The sequence below is a fragment of the Nothobranchius furzeri genome, chromosome 2 (genome assembly GCF_043380555.1).
Source record: "Nothobranchius furzeri strain GRZ-AD chromosome 2, NfurGRZ-RIMD1, whole genome shotgun sequence".
NCBI lineage: Eukaryota > Metazoa > Chordata > Actinopteri > Cyprinodontiformes > Nothobranchiidae > Nothobranchius > Nothobranchius furzeri.
Genome location: NC_091742.1, coordinates 85,163,824 through 85,184,751, shown reverse-complemented (window position 1 = coordinate 85,184,751; position 20,928 = coordinate 85,163,824). Strand labels below are relative to the sequence as shown.

Genomic DNA, 20,928 nt, shown 5'->3' with positions numbered 1-20,928 from the left:
CAGTTTTTCTTTTTCCTCCTGAGGACACAAACGGGACAGGAACCGAACAGCTTCCAGCTCACTGCCGTTCCCCAGGGTCCAAGCTGACCCGGAGAAAACCCGACTTAGAGGTTCTGACCCGGCGGTGGGGTAAACTTTTCTTCCTCCCGAACACCCAAAACCTCCCAGCAACACAAACCAATTCAAATTATAACGAATTTATGACGATCTTGTTGATTTGTTTGGTGTGATCTGAAATCAGACTAAAGCAAACGAAAACGTTCCTTAAAAATATCTATCTGATTTGATTGTAAAATCAAAGCTGCATAAAGACTTAAAAACGGCTTTAATGAAAATCACGTAGAACATAAAGGAGCCAGAGCAGAAAAGTTCATCAACATTACGAGTTTAGTTTCAGTACAAACATTTACGTTACAAGTTGTTGCAAATAGTGGAAAGTAGAAAACGTGGTTTTGGTCACAGAAACCAACTAAAGCACCAACAACGGAGAGATGCGCCTGTTTATTTCTACCATCACCATAAAGAGCTCTAAAATCTAAGTCCATCTTCACCGTTTCCATGGAAACTTCTGGTGATTCTGATCAAACACATGAAAAAACCGATCATTAGTAACAGCCAGCTCTGATAGAGGAACACTCAGAGTGTTTTAACTTTATTTCCATCAACTTCCTGTTTTAACCTTTTTACTCAGCAGTCTCTTTAAAGCAGCTGAAAACTAATGACTGAGTCGTTATTTACCTCCTCCAGAAAATTAAAGACATTTAAAGGTTCTTAAAAGTTTGCCTTTAATTTAATTTTATATTTTATATTGATTCTCCAGAATCTGTTCATTTATTTACATGTTTGATAAGAACCTTGTAAACCTAAACATTTACACTGGTACTTTATTCCGACTATAATTTTATATAAAAATGACTAATTATACTAATAATTATTATTATTTTTAATGAAGTTATTTTGAAAAATCAGAAAATAATTATTTTGAAATAAAAAAAAACCAAACAAACAAGTTAATGTGGCTTCATGCTTTATTTCTTCTTTATATGAAATATAATTTTTTTTTTAATGACGTAATTTCCTAAACTTTTCCGGAACACGGAGTCAAAATCCTGAGTTTAGGACTCAGCAGCAGGAATCCACACATGAATTCTGGATAAGAGAAATTTTCCTGCTTCAGGTCTGCTTTTGTTTTTAACTTTCCCCAGAAATCTTTGTCCATTGGGAAAAATTTCACAATAAATATTTTAACCTCCGAAGACCCCATGTTCACCTATGTCGACGCTGACTGCACTATAATAATTTATTCTCTTCAACATTTTTTTATTATTTAAAGACACTTGATATAGATGTTAAGTTAAAAACTGTTTTTTCTTCTGCAAGTTCGCAAAATTTTTTATTTCTAGACACACACACACACACACACACACATATACATAAATACATATAAACACACATACATATATTTTTTTCTCTCACATTTAAAAGAGTCGACATATTAAAAAAATTCTAATACTAATTAAAAAAATTTACACCAAATATAAATTTGGGTCCATTTGAGTGGAAAAAATCTGAAAATTTTGCAACATCTGTAAAGTTTTATTTTTATAAGAGAAACGTTTAGAGAGAATTCATACATGTTTAATTAAATACACGTTAAAAATACGAAGAATAAAAAACAAATGACGAAAGAAGATGAAGGCTAGGGGGTGTCTTATGGGGGAAGGATGAAAAGGATTTTATGGAGGGGGGGGGCAGAAAAAAGATGCGGAGAAGAAGAAGAAGAAGAGAAAGCACAGAAAGAGCAAACTAAGGAGAGAGGACAACGAGGGACACAAAGACCTACTTGTCTCAAGTCACTGAAGGCCAGAAGCAACGTGTCACCCTGGAAGCCTGCGACCGGGCTGGCTCTGGCAAAACCTGTGGGAAAATACAAACCCACCCCCCCACCCGTCCTCCCCCGGAGAGAGGGAAGAGGGGAGGAGGAGGAGGGGAAAAAAAGAGGGTGAAAAACGGAATAACAAAAGACCTGGTCGGATTCGCTTTGCATCGGGACAGATTGGCAGACAAATGACAGCTGGGTGGGGTGGGGGTGTTAGAGTCATGTGTCCACGTCGGCCCGTGAGCTTCTCGGTGAAAGGTGCCGTGCGAGGACGTGACGAAGAAGAGGTTCTGAGGCGGATGTTTGTGGGATGGATGATTCGTGTTGCGTCGGACGCTTTTGTCCCGACGGGACTTTGTTTTTACCTCCAAGAACAGCTGAGGACAGTTTTGGATTTTGAACCCGGGGGCGACGCCTTGGGGTCGTGCGGAGTGTAAGCCGGGGTCTTGGCGTCGGCCGGGCCCCGTAAACAAGCTGAGTGAGGGAACGGGAGAAAAGAGGAGTGGTGTGGAGATGGAGGACAAGTGTGTAGCTAATCTCTTTCACCTCAGGACACAAACAATCAGAAACACACCGTAGCACTCGTTACACGCCTGCCATCTCCGCTGACCCTGACACACACCAACAGCTCGTGAACTTTGGAGCACCGGCTAAATTAACCTTTTATGACCTTAATACATTTTTATCCTTTTCACCCGTTTCTCCAAACTGTTCAAAGATAAAACAGGTAGTCATTGTTGCTGTTAGAAACTCCTGAGAGTCTGGATTATATCTGGATTAAATCTGGTAATGATCACAGAGAGACTGTGGTTCCAAAGGTGTTGCAGAGTCACACCTTAAACCCGAAGCATCTGCAAAGCTTAGAACAGAAAGAAAACCTTTAGGTTGACTGACCCCAATTTAATTCAAGAAAGACAGAGTGTGTTTCTGCCTGGACCGTTTAAGACGTTACACACCCTGAGCCTGATCACAATACGCTAAAGATGAGTTAGCTTGATAATAGCCTCTACTTTTGTTCTGTTAGCATGACGTTAAACCACATTTATACCGTAGAGACATGTTAACACTACTAAGTCCTGTTAGAAGGGCTGCACAATATAAAAAAAACTGTGATATGCGATAACAGTGATTAATATTGCAATGACGATATTACTTGCGATAAATAAAAACGTAACTCTGGAAAAAAATGATCAAAAACACAGAAATACAAAAAACATCAAAAATGTGAAAAGCAAAAGATGTGAGGAAAAGGAAAAAGAAAATGTACAAAAAAGGCAATCAGTGGATCCCGGGAAAAGCAGAATCAGCAGAAAGAGCAGAACAAAGCTAACTCAGGTGTTTGCTAACCATCAAAATTAAGTGTCGGAGGCGAGCATCTAACCTATGAGAACCCACCCAGTTGGCCAAATGGGTTAAGAGCTCTATCTGATTTGTTAAAAAAACATAATGCTTCTGTTTGTTTGACAGAATGCATTATGTGTGGCAAACATTTGAGCTGACCACTCATTGCGATATTTATCTGTTCTTTGCGATATGCACATTGCACATGCTATCGCGATAACTATATATCGATATATTTGCGATACATTGTGCAGCCCTACCTGTTAGCATGACTTTGAACTCCATTTACACTGTAGAACTATGTTAAAATTACTAGCATATGTTAGCATCATGACAATGATGCTAATATGCGTTTCTATAAATAGCAACCCATTCATTTACTGTGGTTCTGAATAATGCTGATTATTTACATGTTATGTTGCCAATTATAATTAAGTGTGACTAATTGTGATGTAGCAGCTATGCTACATTAGGATTATTACATTATGATACCTAGCTATGCTACACTAATGCAAAATTATGCTAACTAACTAAAAATGTAATTAACCTAAATGTTTTATTTTTATAATTAGAAAAACATTAAAAATTAAATAAATGTATGTAGGCAAAAATATGTACAATGAGCTTTCAGTGTAAAAACAAACTTGATATTTTTGCCGTATCACACACATCTGCTTTCTTTCCATGTCAGTCGTTTTTAATCTTCCTTTAATACCGTTTTCTCTTAAACTCCAGCGAGAAATCCCATTGCTTCTTTCTCCTTTTCTTATCCCTTCTTTTGGTCCTCCACTTGCTCTCAGCCTTTAGAATTCGTAAATTATCTGATTATTTTAATCTCTAATCCACTCCTCATTTCCTCCTGCTTTCACATTTAGAATTAATTTCCACTGAAGACTTCCTGTCAGCCATTTATCTTTGTTCAGTTACCTGTGAACTGTTCTGCTTTTCGTTTGATTTAATTCACACCATCATTTAATCCTATTGTCCCGTAGTCCTGCGGCCTCTTTCATCTCCTCTAGCCTTTTACTTCAGACTTCTTATTTAACTCCTTTAGAGAAGGGTCCCTTCTGACTATCATTCTGGATTCTGATTTGATGCTTTTACATTTTCTCATCCCTGTTTATTAAGTTTTCCCACTGAAATCAGATTTGTCATTGCTTCCTCTAAACAAGAAGTCCTTGCTGTCAATAGTTTAGCCCTTTCACCTGTTTGGGATTATATGTTCATGTTTTCTATGCTCTAACCTTTTTCACATCCTTTACTCCCTCTACTTTCCCATGCCGTCTGCCTTCTACTGTATCTCCACCCAGACTTCCTCACCAGTTTGCTCCTAACAAAGCAGCTCTGCAGCCTCCTAAATCTCTCTGCACGCATGTCACTGCGCATCAAGTCACAAACCCGCAGACACGCAGTGTGACCCGCTGGCTGACTCTAAGAACCTTGATCATGTAAAAACCCGGCCTACGACGCCTCGCTCTCTTTCATGTCCCCAGTGCCTTTATCTGTAGAAGTCTGCGTCTCAAAAGTCTGTCGAAACACGGAGAGAGAGAGGGAAGGTTGGAGGAGGATGGGATGAGGAGGAGGGTAGAATGATGAAGGAAAGGTAGGGAAGAAGAGGCGGAGCAGACTGGTGGTAAATGACAAAGATGCTTATTTATCCGGCTGTTCCACAGCGCCCCCTGTGCTCTCAAATGATAACTGCAAAGACGCCGCCTCTCGATTTGTGTGTGTGTGTGTAACTGTGTGCATTTTTAAAGGCAGGAAAGGATTAGACAGGAATGCAAGTAACACTACAACCCTGTGGAGAACTTCATCTAAAATTTTACAGAAAGTTCTAGATGAATTAACAGATTGGGTTAGAGACACATTTTCCAATATTAATACGACAGAAATAAGAAATGCATTTTCATGCTCATATTAGGCCCCTTTCAGACATTATATGCAACATTAACGGCTTCATTAGATAGACATCCACATAATTACAGTAGCATTTATGCTTTTCATAATTATTCTTAAAGAACCTGTAAAGATTTCAAATGGAAACACCAGATTTCTGTTTACTGATAATTAGACCATCTTCTAAATGAAAATATTGAATTATATTGGTGTGCCAAGTCTCAGATTCAACGTTTAAAGTTAGTTTTTAATATGGAGGCCGTTTAACTATGCAGAGCCAAAATGTACCACAATAACACAAATGAACAAATATGTTCTATATTGTCCATAATTTACATAAAAAATAAAAGATTATTATATTCAGATGTGTAAAGCTTACTTTTTTTTTCATTTTAAACATAAAAAGTATTTAAAAGTCTGACTTTTCAATATTTTAGTTTCTTGCATTAAAACAAGCCTCAATATGTGATTGATTGCTCTGCAGAGTAAGTCAACACCAATATATCCCAGAACAATGATTAATGCCCAGCTACACGTGTGTGTGTGTGTGTGTGTGTGTGTGTGTGTGTGTGTGTGTGTGTGTGTGTGTGTGTGTGTGTGTGTGTGTGTGTGTGTGTGTGTGTACTCCTGCAGCTCCTTCATAAAGAGAATATCCACTTCAGACCAAAGCAAACGCTATGATGAGTGTCAGCTACATCCACTGACTTTCATAGAGCTCTGAAGCACAAAACTAAAAAAAAAAAAAAACTAAACAATGAAGTAATTTTTCCATTTCATTGTCAGATGATCTTTTAACAAGTTTGACTCTTCGAACTTTGCCTTGAATCAGTTAAAGCTTTCAGAATATTTAGTTTGATATTTAATAAAAACAGTTGAATGGTCTGAATTACAAGTAACCTCAGGTATTCACAAACCAGTAACACTTTTATACAAAGTGAAGACTGAAGTGAGACGCGGACACTCACTCTCACACTCCTTGACGTCGACCTGGAGCTGGTGCAGCGCCCCGATGGAGATCTGTCGGACCTCCGGGTCAAGCAGCAACTGCATCAGGGAAGTGGAGATGTGCTTACAGGCCGACATGCAGGCAGTCTGTGCCACCTTACCCTGAAACAACACACACACACACACACACAGATGAGGCATGTCCTGGTAGAGTTGATACTCTAGATTTTAAAACCAAAACAATCAGAGTGGTAAAAAAGATCATATATTTGTTAAAAGCCAACATTTTAAAAGTTCCATGGAGTTATTTGCTGTGAAGCTTTTACACTTCAGAAGTCTGAGAAGAGAACCAAGCGACTAATAATTATTGTTAATTTTATGCTTTATTTAGTAATTATTTAATTTCTCACTCGACCAACTGGTATTTTTAGGAATTTAACAAATAATGTTGGATTACCTTAAAAAATTCAAACAAGATCAATTTGATAGAAAGTTGTCACCTATTTTCTCTGACATTATTTCACCTTTAGATTTAAACAGTGAATTGAATTAGAATTAATAGGAATAATTCAAGTAATTACATTAAGATCCAAATGATTAAATGGATAATCGGAATAATTTAAAACATTCAATTATGCATTATCTTATTTTCACTTCTTCCAATTGAAAACTATTGCGGTGAATTGGAATTTTAAATGACTTGAACTGGGACCTGAAATCCGTTACGGCCCAACTTTTGGTGACCTGTGTGTGTGTGTGTGTCTGTGTGTGTGTGTGTGTGTGTGTGTTCGTGTGTGTTCATATCACATTGATCAGTACCATTGGTTGTGACTTACAATACATATTTTTTACGTTGAAATGCTTCTAAAAGACTTTAGAGACTTCTTCAAATTTAGCTAAACACATTGTAGAGTAAGAGGATTTGCTTTTGTTCACCTTGATGTTTTTTTTTTTACTGAATTGGTTTGAAAACAACAAGCTTGAACTGGATGTTTTGGGAATTGAATTGGAATGCCAAAAATTTGATTAAATTGGATTTATGGGAATCAGTTAAATTCAGTAAAGAATATTCAGTAGGAACATTTGCAGACTGATTAGGATTTTATTTTACTGAATAATAGCCAGTGTTGGGAGTAACGCGGTACAAAAGTAGTTAGTTACTGTAATGCTTTGATTTTTGCTGTAATGTGGTAATGTAAGGCATTACAGGGGAAGAAAAAGGTAATATTTACTCGGTACAATTGTCAGTAACGCGTTAATTACAATGCATTTTAAACCCAGAATCAAGATGTGGGTTTCCTAAAAATTCTAATTGCGGGAAGCCTGACAAAAGATCCAGTATCCACATATATGACGTCATTTATGGACTCAGCTTTGCAGGCATTCTATGAGCAGAGAGGACGCAGCAGTGATGGCTCAAACACTCCAGCTGCGTCCTGCGCACGGCCGCTGTTATATTCACAAAATCGCTCCACCAAAACAAAGTAATTCGTTTGCGATCGTTTATATCAGCCCATATTCTCTGGTACTTCATGTACTTTTCAGCTGAATTCATAATCTGTGCCCCGGTGATTTCAACTCATTGCTGCTGGAGCGCAGCGCATACTAAGCTTTTTTTATTTTTTGTGTTCGGTAGATCCCTTTGGTAGCCTGGCAAGCCAGACTAAATAAATGTATTATTTAAACTTTGCAAAGCAAGAATTTGGTCTAGTTCACTAGGCTATCCCTTTGGCTGATTAGTTAGAAAGTAGGAAATCTAGGAAACAGTTTTTCTGGAAGACGGAGAAAACATCCAGCATGCAGGAAGGTTAGAGAGAGAAAGGGCAGGAAATTATTCAAATAAAATCAAGAAAACAAAACAAAGGTCTTGAAAAGAAAAAAAGTAGGTAGATTTATTCCCAATAGACATTTTTACCAGTGAAAAGCAATAATATATAAGCATTTATTATTTATACATGCGATAGAATCAGATCACCCCAGAAGTCAGTCCCACATCCAGGGCCGTATCAAGGCATTTGGGGACCAAGGCTTGGAGCCCCCACCACCTCACTCCCTGCTCAGTTAACATAAGATGGCAGCGTGCTGAGAGTACAGATTGTTGTTGCTTTTATTTAGTAAACAATCATTTTAAAGCACTGTTATTATATCTGACTGTTTTTAACAGCAATCCTAGCTCAGACACCACATCACTTTCCACATATATGTCATGAGCTCACTGAGCGTCAGATTACCAGATTCATATGGAAGTTGTTTTGGTGAAAGTAACTTAAAGTAATGCAAAAGTAGTGTGATACCATACATTTTAAAATCAGTAATATGGTAATGTAATGAATTACTTTTAAATGAGGGTAACAAGTAATAAATAATGCATTACAGTTTTGAAGTAACTTGCCCAAAATTGATAATAATCCGGTTTAAACAAGATTTAGACTGAATAAATTGGCCTGAATTGCAGATTTTTTTATTTCGAATCTGATAGCCTATATTAAAATGAATCCAATGTAATAGATTAGAATACAACTTCTTCACTTATTTTAAAAACTAACAATGTTTGTAGTGAATTTGTATGTTAGTTTTATTTTTATATAAAGGACTTGAAAATTAGGGCAAAACAACATTTACTTCATTGAAATTGAGTTAATTTAAATACTGTAAGTGATTTTTGGTTTTCGATTTGGGTTTGTTTTCCATTTTTTCTAAAATTGTAAAATTTATACAGCAATGATTCTAACATCACCAAAAAGTTGCACACGTGTAAATTCAACCAAATATGAAATAATGAATTTAGTATCAGAATGCAAAAAGAAAACATTAATAAAACATCCTGCATTTAGTCAGAATGATGAAGCACGATGACAAGAATAACATCAGTGAATGAGGAAGTACCGACGTTACATTAATACAGAAAACCAAACATGTGCTGGTGTCTGAGCAGAGACGAGTGTGTAATCTCAGCGATTAGCCACGGCCCCCATCGTGACCTTTGTGTCTGCGTTCAAACACCATGAAAAAAGAAGATCAAAGACAAAAGAACAGAGGTTCTATTAAAAACTGGGAGCAGAACATTTAAAGGAAAAGGGTCTCTGCAACAAGATAAACTGTTTTATTTTCTTGTATTCATTAAAAAACGATTTCCATTACAATTCATTTCCTTTGTTGACAAATACAGATTTGACAAGATGTGCTGAGAGCAAAAAATAACCTCCAACAATCACAGGAGCGAGGAGAGAAAAGCCTCATTACACAAATGAATCCTGACGAGACTTTGATTTGTCTGGCTGGCAGACACACACACACACAAACACACACACACATCCAGGTGATTAATGCAACACAAAGATCAGGCCTCTCATTCCAGCTGTGTGCGTTTAATTGCTTTCATTAATCACACTTACACACACCCACACACACAAAGTATCTTAGAAAGAGAACTACAAAAAATAATTTTTTCTTATAAATGTATCCTACCCCTGCTAAGGGACATTACCTTAGACTTCTTATTCCAGTACTTTGTGTAGTCATGGGTGGGAGACACATTAAAACTGTAGGAAGACAATTATTAAAGGCTTCCATTACCCACTGCTACGTGTGTACTGCCAATGTACTGCAAACTAGGGATGACCCGACCCGATCATGTGATCGGAAATCAGGTCCAATCACATGATTTTCAGGAAATCAGAATCGGTGGGGAAAATCTGATTTAACCAAATAAAACAACAAACATTACTTTTTAAATTCATCCCGAGAGAGATTTTCGAACTGAATAATAATGGCTTACTTTTACATTCAACAAGTTCCTCTACATCAGTATTCTTTGTTTCACAGACAACAACATCGTAAAGTCCCACAATTTAAGGTAGTTTGGGGATTCATGCACCATAACATGTAGCAGTTAGCTAACACGGAGCATAGTTGTCACCTCAAGAGAGGGAAAATGTCTGTAATCTGGATGTGTTTTTAAATGAACAGCAAAAGGGAGTGTAATAAACACGTTATGTGTGCAAACTGGGCATTTAAAGAGGTGGAAAAGGATAATGCTGCATTCAACACTGATGCGCCACCTTAAAAAAACTGACCCTGCCAAGTTTGCTGCAGCAATTCAGCAAACCCAGCCGCCACCAAAAGATACATTTAAGAAACAAATAAATATTCTACGGACAGCCAAAATGCCAACATAGCAGCATATTTACGGCACTAGATGAGCGTCTGTGTTTGCAAACGTCGGGTTCTGCAGTCTCCTATGATCTGCTTTCTCTTCCTACCTTTACAAACACAGCAACTGCCAGACTCCTCCTCCATTTAATTCTACACAGAGAACTAGTCTGGTTACTCACAGGCATAGAGGCACATGAGGGGTGGGACTAGCCAGCTCAAAAAAAAAACAATCAGAAAAAAGGCAGAAATGCTGACTGTACCGCGCGACGCTGTAGTTTGTTAGCTGTAGTCAAAAATGGCGTCTGGCGACGGTGCAAACATCTTACTTTAGAAATTTAGGCTTTTAGCGATTCTACTTGTTGTGGTTTTAAAGACATGTCCACGTCATTTAGAACCAAGGAAAGAGCCACAGGAAACTCTGCTTCAGACGGTGTCGCAGTGTGTGGCGTACGTTACTCAGCACTGATTGGCTCGGTTAGAATTCTCAGGGGGTGGGGTTATTTTAATAGGAGAGTTCCCGGCTGGGAGCCTTGGGTCGTTTATAAGTGGTCAGACCGTAGCTGTAATGCGGCACAATCGAATCATTTTCACAAAAGATTACACAACGGCAACATAAAGGGGTATGGGGGCATTCTACCCTTTTCCGATTCAAGACCATAGTCTCGGATTTAGAGGAGCTGATTCTCATGCCAGCTGCTTCACACTCAGCTGCAAACCGCTCCATTGACAGCTGGAAAGTTGTCTCATGAAGCCAACAGGGCCGCATCATCCGCAAAAAGCAAAGACCCGATCCTTAGGCCACCAAAACAGATCCTATCATTACCTGCGCCTAGAAATCCTGTCTATAAAAGTTATAAACAGAATCGCGATAAAGGGATGCCTTGGCGGCGTCCAACTCTCACTCGAAACAAGCTCGACTTACTGCTAGTAATACAGACTCTGACACTGCCCATACAGGGACCTAACAGCCCGTATCAAAGGGCCTGGTTCTTCATACTCCCGGAGTATTTTTTCTTCCTATTTTAATGCTTTTCAAGAATTGGATTAGGACTCCATATTGGCAAACACTTAATATCAAATTACTTTGATTGGGAGCAAAAAAATGTGATTGGAACCTTGCCAAAGTCACCCCTGAATTAACACAAACACCAACAATATTAAGCAGCAGATACAAGAGGAAAAAGGAAAGCAATCAAAAGGATGTAGGAAAAAAAGCCATAAAAGAATGAATGATTGCAAGAGAACAATTTCGGAACATAAGAATTCAGAGAGAACTGGGAAAACAAAGAAAAAAGTTAATAATTTACTAATTAGAAAAGATTTAGTGGGGGAAATGTGGAAAGGAAATGTATGCAGATGAAATGAATGAAAAAAAAGTGGGGTCAAAAGGAATCATGAGAAACAATAAATGAAAGATGCTAATTATGTCAAAAAAAGAAGAAAACAGAAACAAAAACAGCATTTATTGATGTTTCTTATTCCTAAGTCTCCTTCTCTCCACCCTCCCTCCTTCCTTCCACCAAATAGATGTTCATCAAAGCTCATTAAAAACTACTTAGCTCCTAACGACTGAACAAACAGATTAAGCAGAAGGAAAGCAGACAAGGTATGAAAAGGTGAGGGGAAGGATGGGGACGAGATCGGTTGGGTCAGGAACAGAGGCAACATGAAGGTATCAGTGTGGGATGAAGGGGAAAAGGCAGGGGAACGAATAAGGAGATGAAAGCAGATCTATGGTTCTGGTGGAATATAGTTTTAATTCAGGACAATGGGAGCAACGATGATTTTGGTTTAATAGTAAACATAATCAACCAAAGTTAGGCTGCTTTTGGTCAAAGTTTGGAAATTGTAATATTTCACCACCACTCTGTGTAACTGTAGAATCTGGGATAAGCTCAACGTTTGGAAAATAGAAGTCCTTTTTGTGTTTTAACAGATTTTCAATTATCCTTTTCCTTACTAGGTAGTTAGAAAAGCAATAATGATTTGATACTTTGCCAGGTGAATTTAACTCAGTACCTCGCACAAACTCCACTATATCAATTGTCATTTTAGTTGGGCAGAAATTTCTCTTATTTATAGAAGATTTAAAGTTATTCACCTGAAATCAACTTTTTGTTTCTGTCCTGAATTTTACAGAAACATTTGACCGACAATGAACACCTTTGATGATGGAAGTTTCCTCTGCTTTCTGTACCATCAGATCTTAGAAAACCATCAGTACCACAAAGATACTTTGAAAGCTGAAGGAAGATGAAACCACATCTTATGTGGGGTATTTTAAGAGTATCAAGCCCGGTACCAAGGGCCTTTCCCCGAACAATGCTGGCGAGAGCTTGATTGTAATAGACAGACTCCCCACAGTTGTCCATCGTTACAAATCTGCTCATTACTTTTATGGTTAGAATTTCAAAGTGCAACCAGAAAGTAAAGGGAGTTTGGATTACAAGGCAGCTTTTTTGCAAATGATGATGCTGATTTGCTTCTATGACCTTGAACCTCTACAGTTGAGTGTGAAGAAGTTGGGATGAAGTTTGAGGCCATGCTCATCTCAGCAGAAACGTCTGAATTGCCACAACCACTTTGTAAATAAGCTAGGGTCCCAAATAGGGTTGTCACGGTATGAAAATTTAACCTCACGGTTATTGTGACCAAAATTATCACGGTTTTCGGTATTATCGCGGTATTTTTTAAACGGTGTTGCATATGTTCAGAAAGCATTGATAGTCCTGTTCTACACAAACTGAAATAGTTTTGAAAAGGTTTAACAGTGTTTATTAAACCTAAAATAACACAAGCCTTAGCAAAAGTAAAGGATCAAATAGCTTATTTTTCTGGAACATGTTACAGTAGTCAGTGCAGGTTTAAATTATACAAATCCAAACATTCGAAACATTAACAATATGTAAACAAATCAAAGAAACACCACTTGTTTTCTCATATACTTGTTTTCTTCATTATCAAAATGAAAATCTAAAACTCCAGTCCACACTTGACTTGAGCACTGTACAAGTCAACCTTAAAAAATATGTATTTAAAATAAACAGCCACTTTAAACAAATTACTAAAATAACTACTAGACTATGTAATCAAATCCAAATGTTCAAGTATAAATGGCATTGAATAAGTAAACAAATCAATGACAAGGAACTAATTGTATATTTTTCTTCATCATCAACAAATAAGATGCTTCATCCAGCAACAGGGTGTCCGTGACACGGTTTAAATGCTGGCAGAGGACGCTGCGGCTGCAGTCTATAGTGACTCGTTGCATTCTCCCTCAACCAAAAGTCCTCACATCATGCATTTAAGCTAAAATGCTAATGTTAACTTACCTTGCACTGGCTGTGGAGACGTGGGTGATGGTCACGCAGATGTGCCATTAGATTCGAAGTGTTGCTGCCTTTTGCAGACACTTGTTTCCTGCACGTTCTGCAAACGGGATAGCAGTCTTCTATTAACTGTCCCTCAGCATTTTTCAGAAATCCAAAATATGCCCATACTTCCGATTTAGTCTTCTTTGAGGGCTGATGATGTCCTGGGCGCTGCCGTCTCCTCCTTCAGCCATTATTTCAGCTTCAAAGTTTTGGTGCCGTTGCAAACTAAAAAGTGCGTGTGCGCGCCGCGGGAACTTCAGCTGAAGCGACGGTGGCTGGTAAGGGTCACCGCGCCGAAACCGCGGCCACGGTAAACCCACTGAGATAATTTAGTTTTTTAAAAACTGGACGGTTATTTTTATTGTCAACTTTTTTACCGGGGTTTACCGCTATACCGGTTACCGTGACAACCCTAGTCCCAAATAGAGTCCACAAGCATCTTGGGGTCTTTAGGATTGTGGCAGAACTGAACAGATTTGGGGTACGCCAGTCTCCAAATTACAAATGGCTGAGATTACTTTTCTCCAAAAAGTGAAAGAAGTGTTCACCCTCAAGTTTTTATTTTTATTTTTTTTTTGTAGATTTCGGACACGTTCCCCACTTCTCTGCATCTAATGAGGCCAGCTGAATGGTGTAAGCATCTGATCAATGGCCTTCTGGATGCTTTTCTAGGAAGATTTTCTGAACACATTCCACTGAAAGGATGTCTTGGAGCAAACCCAGAATTTGTTGAAGAAATTATTTCTTTAAAATAGCCCCAAGGTCCCTTCTAAGGGGTTAGCTAGTTCAGGGAAGTCCATGGATCTCTCCTCAGATATGAAAGAGAAGCACGTACAGTGCAAAATCTGTACAGTGAAAATCTCCTTTCACGGGAGCACATCTGCGATGCACGAGCACCTTAAAAAGGAAACACGTCATGGCGAAGAAGAAGAGTCGCCTTTGTGAGCTAATTACCTCTCGTTAGCCGCTAACATCAACAGAGTTACTTGTGTTCATAGGTGTAGCAAATACCTTTAGAACACAGATGTATGTCATGTATTTGCTCTAATGTTACAAAGGCTGATGAGTAATTTTATCTCGCTATGTTACAGTGTTAAAAGAAAACTCTTCCTCTTCAATGGAACAAAGCAAAAAATGACTATTTTAGCTGGATACATTTGTAAGCGTCGTCGTCGTCGTCTTCCTCCGCTTATCCGGGTCCGGGTCGCGGGGGCAGCATCCCAACTAGGGAGCTCCAGGCCGTCCTCTCCCCGGCCTTGTCCACCAGCTCCTCCGGCAGGACCCCAAGGCGTTCCCGGACCAGATTGGAGATGTAACCTCTCCAACGTGTCCTGGGTCGACCCGGGGGCCTTCTGCCGGTAGGACATGCCCGAAACACCTCCCCGGGGAGGCGTCCAGGAGGCATCCTGACCAGATGCCCAAACCACCTCAACTGGCTCCTTTCGATCCGGAGGAGCAGCGGTTCTACTCCGAGTCCCTCCCGAATGTCCGAGCTCCTCACCCTATCTCTAAGGCTGAGCCCGGCCACCCTACGGAGGAAACTCATTTCGGCCGCTTGTATCCGCGATCTCGTTCTTTCGGTCATTACCCAAAGCTCATGACCATAGGTGAGGATTGGGACGTAGATCGACCGGTAAATCGAGAGCCTGGCTTTCTGGCTCAGCTCCCTCTTCCCCACGACAGATCGGCACATTTGTAAGCACAAGTCATTTTTGTTTTTAGGTGCCTACCTCCATTTGACCATGTAGCATTTGTAGTAACAGGTTACAAAGTTAACTAAAAGTTGTTTAATAAGCCATCATCTTGTTTTTACTATTAGTTGGCACATAACTGATCATACTTCAAACTAGAAGCTAATAATGGGTATATTAGAGCATCCTGGTGCAATAAGCTATACTTTTATGCACGACACGATTAGTCGGCTAATCGTCACCAAAACAGACGTTTAGTCAACTATTAAAATAGTCATTTGCATCAACCTTAGTTCCAAGTATTCCAAGCTGGGCCAAAAATGCAACGTCAGAGACTGTCGTTCACCACATGCTCCAGAGCGTTCCACCTTGCTGCCCATATCCTTTTATGGGTATATTCTTGTCAGAGTCAGACAAAAAGCCACTGACTGAGAAGATTTCTACCACGTCTTCCATCGTAATCTGCAGTCTGTCCCACTATGATGGGCCCCACCCACTAGAGGCGTTTCTGTGTTGTAGAAAACCACCTGAACCATGCAGATTCGAGTCGATTCTGAGTGATGTAGTGAAAAGGGGCCATATGTGATGGCTGCACATCAAGGGTGTACATGTAGTAAAAAATAGTATGTGTTCCTGTTGTTGGATAGATTTATCCATTCATGACCACACACACCGCTCCAGCAAGGTTCTGATTCAATAAACGTATGAGAATTTCTACCCCTTAAATCTTCTGTATAACTTCATGTTTTAAGTAAATTTAATCAAAAACTCCAAAGAATAACCTTTCCAGTGACAATTTTGAGGGAGAACCTAAAACCTCATATGTTAAACTCCTTAGCATAGTATAATCAGATGAAACTCTACTTAAAGAACGTGTTTCTCATTGTGGTGAAGTTGAATTTAACTCCAGCCTGCTAATGATGAAAACAGGTGGAGTCACCAATAGAACTGTACATTTTATTTCCATAACTCACTGTTTCACAACTCCTGGAAGGGATTGGACATGGTGTATAAAATGCACTCTGCCCATCCAGGAACTTGTCAGTCACAAGGACAGCCAGTAAGGGCAGCCAAAAGTCAAGAGGTTGGATCATGACAAAAAAAATGATATCGGTGTGACACCTGATTTCAGTGCTTATTAAACTGAATCTGCATCAAGGGAGAAGGTTCTGGATGAGCACTGGATGAACACCAACTTACATCTGATTCATCCATGAAAATTACTCAGGATGAGTCTGTTCCTTTGTGTCAGACTTTGATTTACATGGGAAACAAGAAACTGACCATTAGAAGGAAAATTGAAGATATATATTAGTGTCACTCAATAATCCCCATCAAATAAAAAGTCTGGACTTTTGGCTATGGGTTATCTGTGTGTAACCAAGACAGAAAAAAAGAAGCTTTACTTTAGTGGCCTAAAAGGAGGATTTGATTTGGCAGAAACAGCAGGTTATTCTCTTGTTTCTCTCTCTTCAGACTTCATTTAGAACATTTTTATTATAGTTTTGTTAAGAGTTTCATAATTCAAATACATACGAAATAAAACACTAGACCTGCTCAGTGGTCCAGAGCCAAACACAATAACGTGTGATTGTTTGCTAAAAAATGTGTATAAACCAATGGGCCGACCCCTGGATGAACACCTACAACTTCTGGAGTCCACCCAACTCAAGACGGCTACCAAAGTGAAAGGATGTCAGCGAACACTAAAACAGCCATAACCTGGGTAAGTTTAAAGCTCCAGTAGCTGAAACTCAACTCCATTACAGTCACCAGGAGCTAATTGGCTGCGTAAGATCTCCAAGTCAAACATTGGAGCTCACCTTGTTTTATTGTAAGTGTTTTATTTTTTCTTTTATCAATCCACTGTAAAGTTTATGAAAACTCTCGGAACTTTTAACTGCTTGTAGATCTACAACTGTTAACCTTTGGGGTAGACCCAATTCAAGATGGCTGTCACAGCCAGATGAACCAATTAGCTACAACTCTATTGACTTCACTGATATTGTGTGAATAACCAGTATTCAGAGTCATTGTCTTTAGCTTAAAACGTTGGTATTAACTGTTGAAGTCAACCCTTTTTTTCTGTTAACCAAATTATCTCATAGTAATCACCATTGAGTGCACTCCTAAAACTGAATCAAATTAGATGTTGGTTCAATAGAAAATGGCCATCACAGTGAACTTTAAGGTTAGTTGACAGAACAGCCGAAACACATTCTCAACAGATCACAAAAGGGCATGGGTGGTTCTTGTTCCTTTAAGGAATGTAAGGAAATTAAAGTAACTGTGTTTAAACAACTGAAATTACTGTTGGGTTCCTGTATTAAACATTAAACATGAACACCTAATCAAACATGCACCACTCTGAATTCATCTCCCATGCTTGTTGAGGAACTCATGTGCATTTAGGTTCAACACTGAGGGGTTAAATGAGTCAGTGAGGTCACACCATCTCTGCATAAACCCAAGTACTTACCGGTAAGATGGCGTGCTCTACAGGTGATCCCTACAGCAAGAAACAAGGCATTAACCGCACCGAAAAACATCTAAACTCGTATGTTATTCATGAGACAGACATTTTGAAGGCAGTGGCTCAGTGGAAATATAGCTCTGTCAGCTTTTTCCAGCTGAGTTTAGCATTGTAAATGGGCTCTTTCTGCCACTTGGAGCAGTATGATGAAGCGTCATCGACACACAAAGAGAGCTGATCAAGTATCTCCTAAGCCTGAAACTTGGCTTGTGGGTCCAAAATTCCCGTTCCAATTCCAACATGATCGCTTTCACTCCCGAGGCCTTTTCCCACAGTCCTCGTTCCATTTCCATAATTTGAGTCCAACTTGTTTATGAGCGCTTTCTTCCAACTCTTAGGATTATTAGCTCTTGAAGAAACTTTCTGCTTCAGTGAGAACCGAGACGACGTACGTTTACACTTTCTGAAGTTGCTAAGGAAGTCCTATCCTACTGAGTTTCCGCAGTAGCGTCTGAAGTTGCTGAAACAGCCACACATACACAAAAAGAGCCAAACTGTTGCAGGAATGTTGCCCTGTCATCTCAGTGTAAATCACTGTTGGTTTGTGTTGGTTTCCACTGATCTCAGTGTGCAAGATTTTACTTTTATCAGCCACTAGAAGATAAAACCAGCACTTACACTCCAGAGTCATCATTGGGAACACCTGACGGGATGCTTTTTAAAACACAAATTTCTAATTAGCCAATCACATTAGAGTAACTCCCAAGTAATGCCTCTAAGACCCAGTGAAGACAACCTGATGAAGAAGCATTTACAAGAATTTGAAGGTGGCATGTTGTAAGGTAGGCTCTAGGAACCCATCTCTGTTGGCTACTTCAAGCAAAAACCACATTAACTGGATATTGGAGCATGAGCTCTAACAGCCTCCACAGTCACCAGATCTGAGTCCAGTACTGAACCTTTGGGATGTGGTGGAACGGGAGGTTCTTATCATGGATATAGCTGATGCTGTCATGTCAGTAAGGACCAGAATGCTTCAAGAAAGGTTCCAACGTCTTGATCACTTTAAATGAAAAATTCAAGAAAGAAGGGCGTCCAACCAGTACTGGCAAAGTTTACCCAATAAATTGGCCAGTGAGTGTTTTTCTACTTTCTTTTCATCCTAAATTAATTGTTTTTGATTAGATCTGAAACAAGTGTTTGATAACACAGCTGAAGCCATTAATGTACTGGACTACAGGGACCCTAAGTGATCCAGACTGAAATGAACACTCAGCTAAACTCGGACATTTTTGCAACTTTCAACCCAACTCCATTTTTTTTGCTGTGCACATTTTCTCAAGTTCATGGTCATTAGTTTAGATGAACAGTTTTCGGAATCAGAACGAAACAAAAAACCTTCATCTCTGACTTCATCAACACTTTTAATTTGATATCCACTGAGTAATGGAGAGTTTGCAGATCCCCCAACAATCATTGTGAAAAAGTCTCTCTCCCCCTGAGATCAGTGGACTCAGTGGTCTCTTTTAATAGACAACTGCAAACTTACCTGTTCTATCTGACTTTTGCATGATCTTCATCACAACCCTCTTCCTATTCTGCTTTCTACCAAACCTGCCTTTCCCAGGATCCACTGATTACCTCTTTCTTAATCATTTTCTCTTCCCCTTTCCTTACATTTTTTTAAAGAACTTTTTTATTTTTCTCATTTTCGTGATATATTTTTATAATTAAAAATTATATTTTTTTATTGTGAAGTTTTGAGTTGCGAGTTTTATCTTGAGAGGTGCTACATAAAAGATACTTTTCTGTCTTTTCTTTCTACTGGCCGATTCCGATTGCCAAAGCCATTTTGGGTGTATACACACTTTCAAAAGCTTAAAAAAACAGTTCATTCAAAGTTTAAAGCACCTGTAATAATGCTCTTGATAATCATCAGTAGAATTACATTGAACAGCTAAAAAGAAGTTTAAAAAAACAGAAATTACATGTAACAAGGTTTGTTTACAGAAGATTAATTAGTTGCTTGTATGTTCAGTTTCAGCTAACCTTGTTATTTGAAGATCTATAAAGATCTATGCTAGGATCTGAGATCTGTGTGGCTGACTTCAGCAGTTTCTAGTTTATTTCTGTGTAATTTGACTCTTTTTCTACCAGCAGCCTTTTTTCCAGCAGGTCATACCACCCAACATTGTAGATCCATAGCATCTGATCTACTTAAGAGGCCTCACGTTGCGTTTGAGACGGTGTTAAGGCGTGTGTGATGGGGTCATGTCCGGGGCTCATGGGGGTGAAGGAAAAGCTGCTTAGAAGGGCTATAAAACACTTAGTTCAACCACCAAATGTGTGTGGCCTTGTGGCCTTGTGACCTGCCTTGTAATCATCTTAAAGCAAAACTGTGTGTGTATTTGTCAGAGGTTACATGAACCTTTTTATGAGTAAAAATTAAGCAGAAACAGGCTGAGAACTGATAAGTTTTTAGACTTTCAACAAACCATCCCGAAATGTGAATGAATAGCTTGTACAAATAAATCCAGCAGTTTATCATTGTTAATTAAAACGTTTGTCTCCATTATAGGGTTGTGTCCTTTCTGAAGATGCAGCAGGATGTTTTTCTGAAGTATTTTTTGCCACACTGTTTAAAATGGTCTTCACAAACAATTGGTAACCAATACATTAAAATTTTTGTCAAAAAAGGAGTCATTTTAACTGCCTCGCAAAAGTCCAATCCTGGAAAGACCTCATCAAATCATTGAGACTGTTGATTTAATGATTTAATTCAGATCCATCCTTTCAAGTGATCCTTTGGCTGATCCTTCCCTCTCTCCTTACACCCCTTTATGTGCACTAACCACATCTTCTGGGCTTGGAGCAGCCAAACAGGAAGTGAAGCCAGAGCTAGGCTAGCTATATTAGCTACCATACTAAAGCATTGTACAATTAAGTAGCCTGAGCGGAAGTAGCAATGTGGACTTCCTGTGTTATAACCTCAGCCTTCACCACTGGAACTCTGATCAAGGTCCCAGTGGCTTCTCACTCTTAAGCTTTCTTTGGGGTCAGATTCTGGAGATCTGTTTCCTTTTATCTTTTTTCTTACTTAACACAGTGAAGTAACTGGATGTTGCTTTACCTTCGGCTGTCATGTTTCGGCCGGAACTTCCGCCTTCGTCA

General features: G+C 39.0%; 1 protein-coding gene across 2 annotated transcripts in view; it reads right to left on the bottom strand.

Annotated features, from left to right (window-relative positions):
• exoc6b (exocyst complex component 6B) overlaps window positions 1–20,928 on the bottom strand; it is a 120,928-nt gene that overhangs the window by 30,156 nt on the left and 69,844 nt on the right. The window contains exons 19-21 of one of the 2 annotated variants that reach the window (XM_070548086.1): window positions 17,764–17,793; window positions 6,082–6,223; window positions 1,844–1,917 (exon numbers count right to left, since the gene is read on the bottom strand). In XM_070548086.1, the coding sequence (XP_070404187.1) occupies window positions 1,844–1,917; window positions 6,082–6,223; window positions 17,764–17,793 (246 nt within the window). The remainder of the gene's footprint in view (window positions 1–1,843; window positions 1,918–6,081; window positions 6,224–17,763; window positions 17,794–20,928) is intronic. The other variant, XM_070548087.1, reaches the window with a different exon arrangement.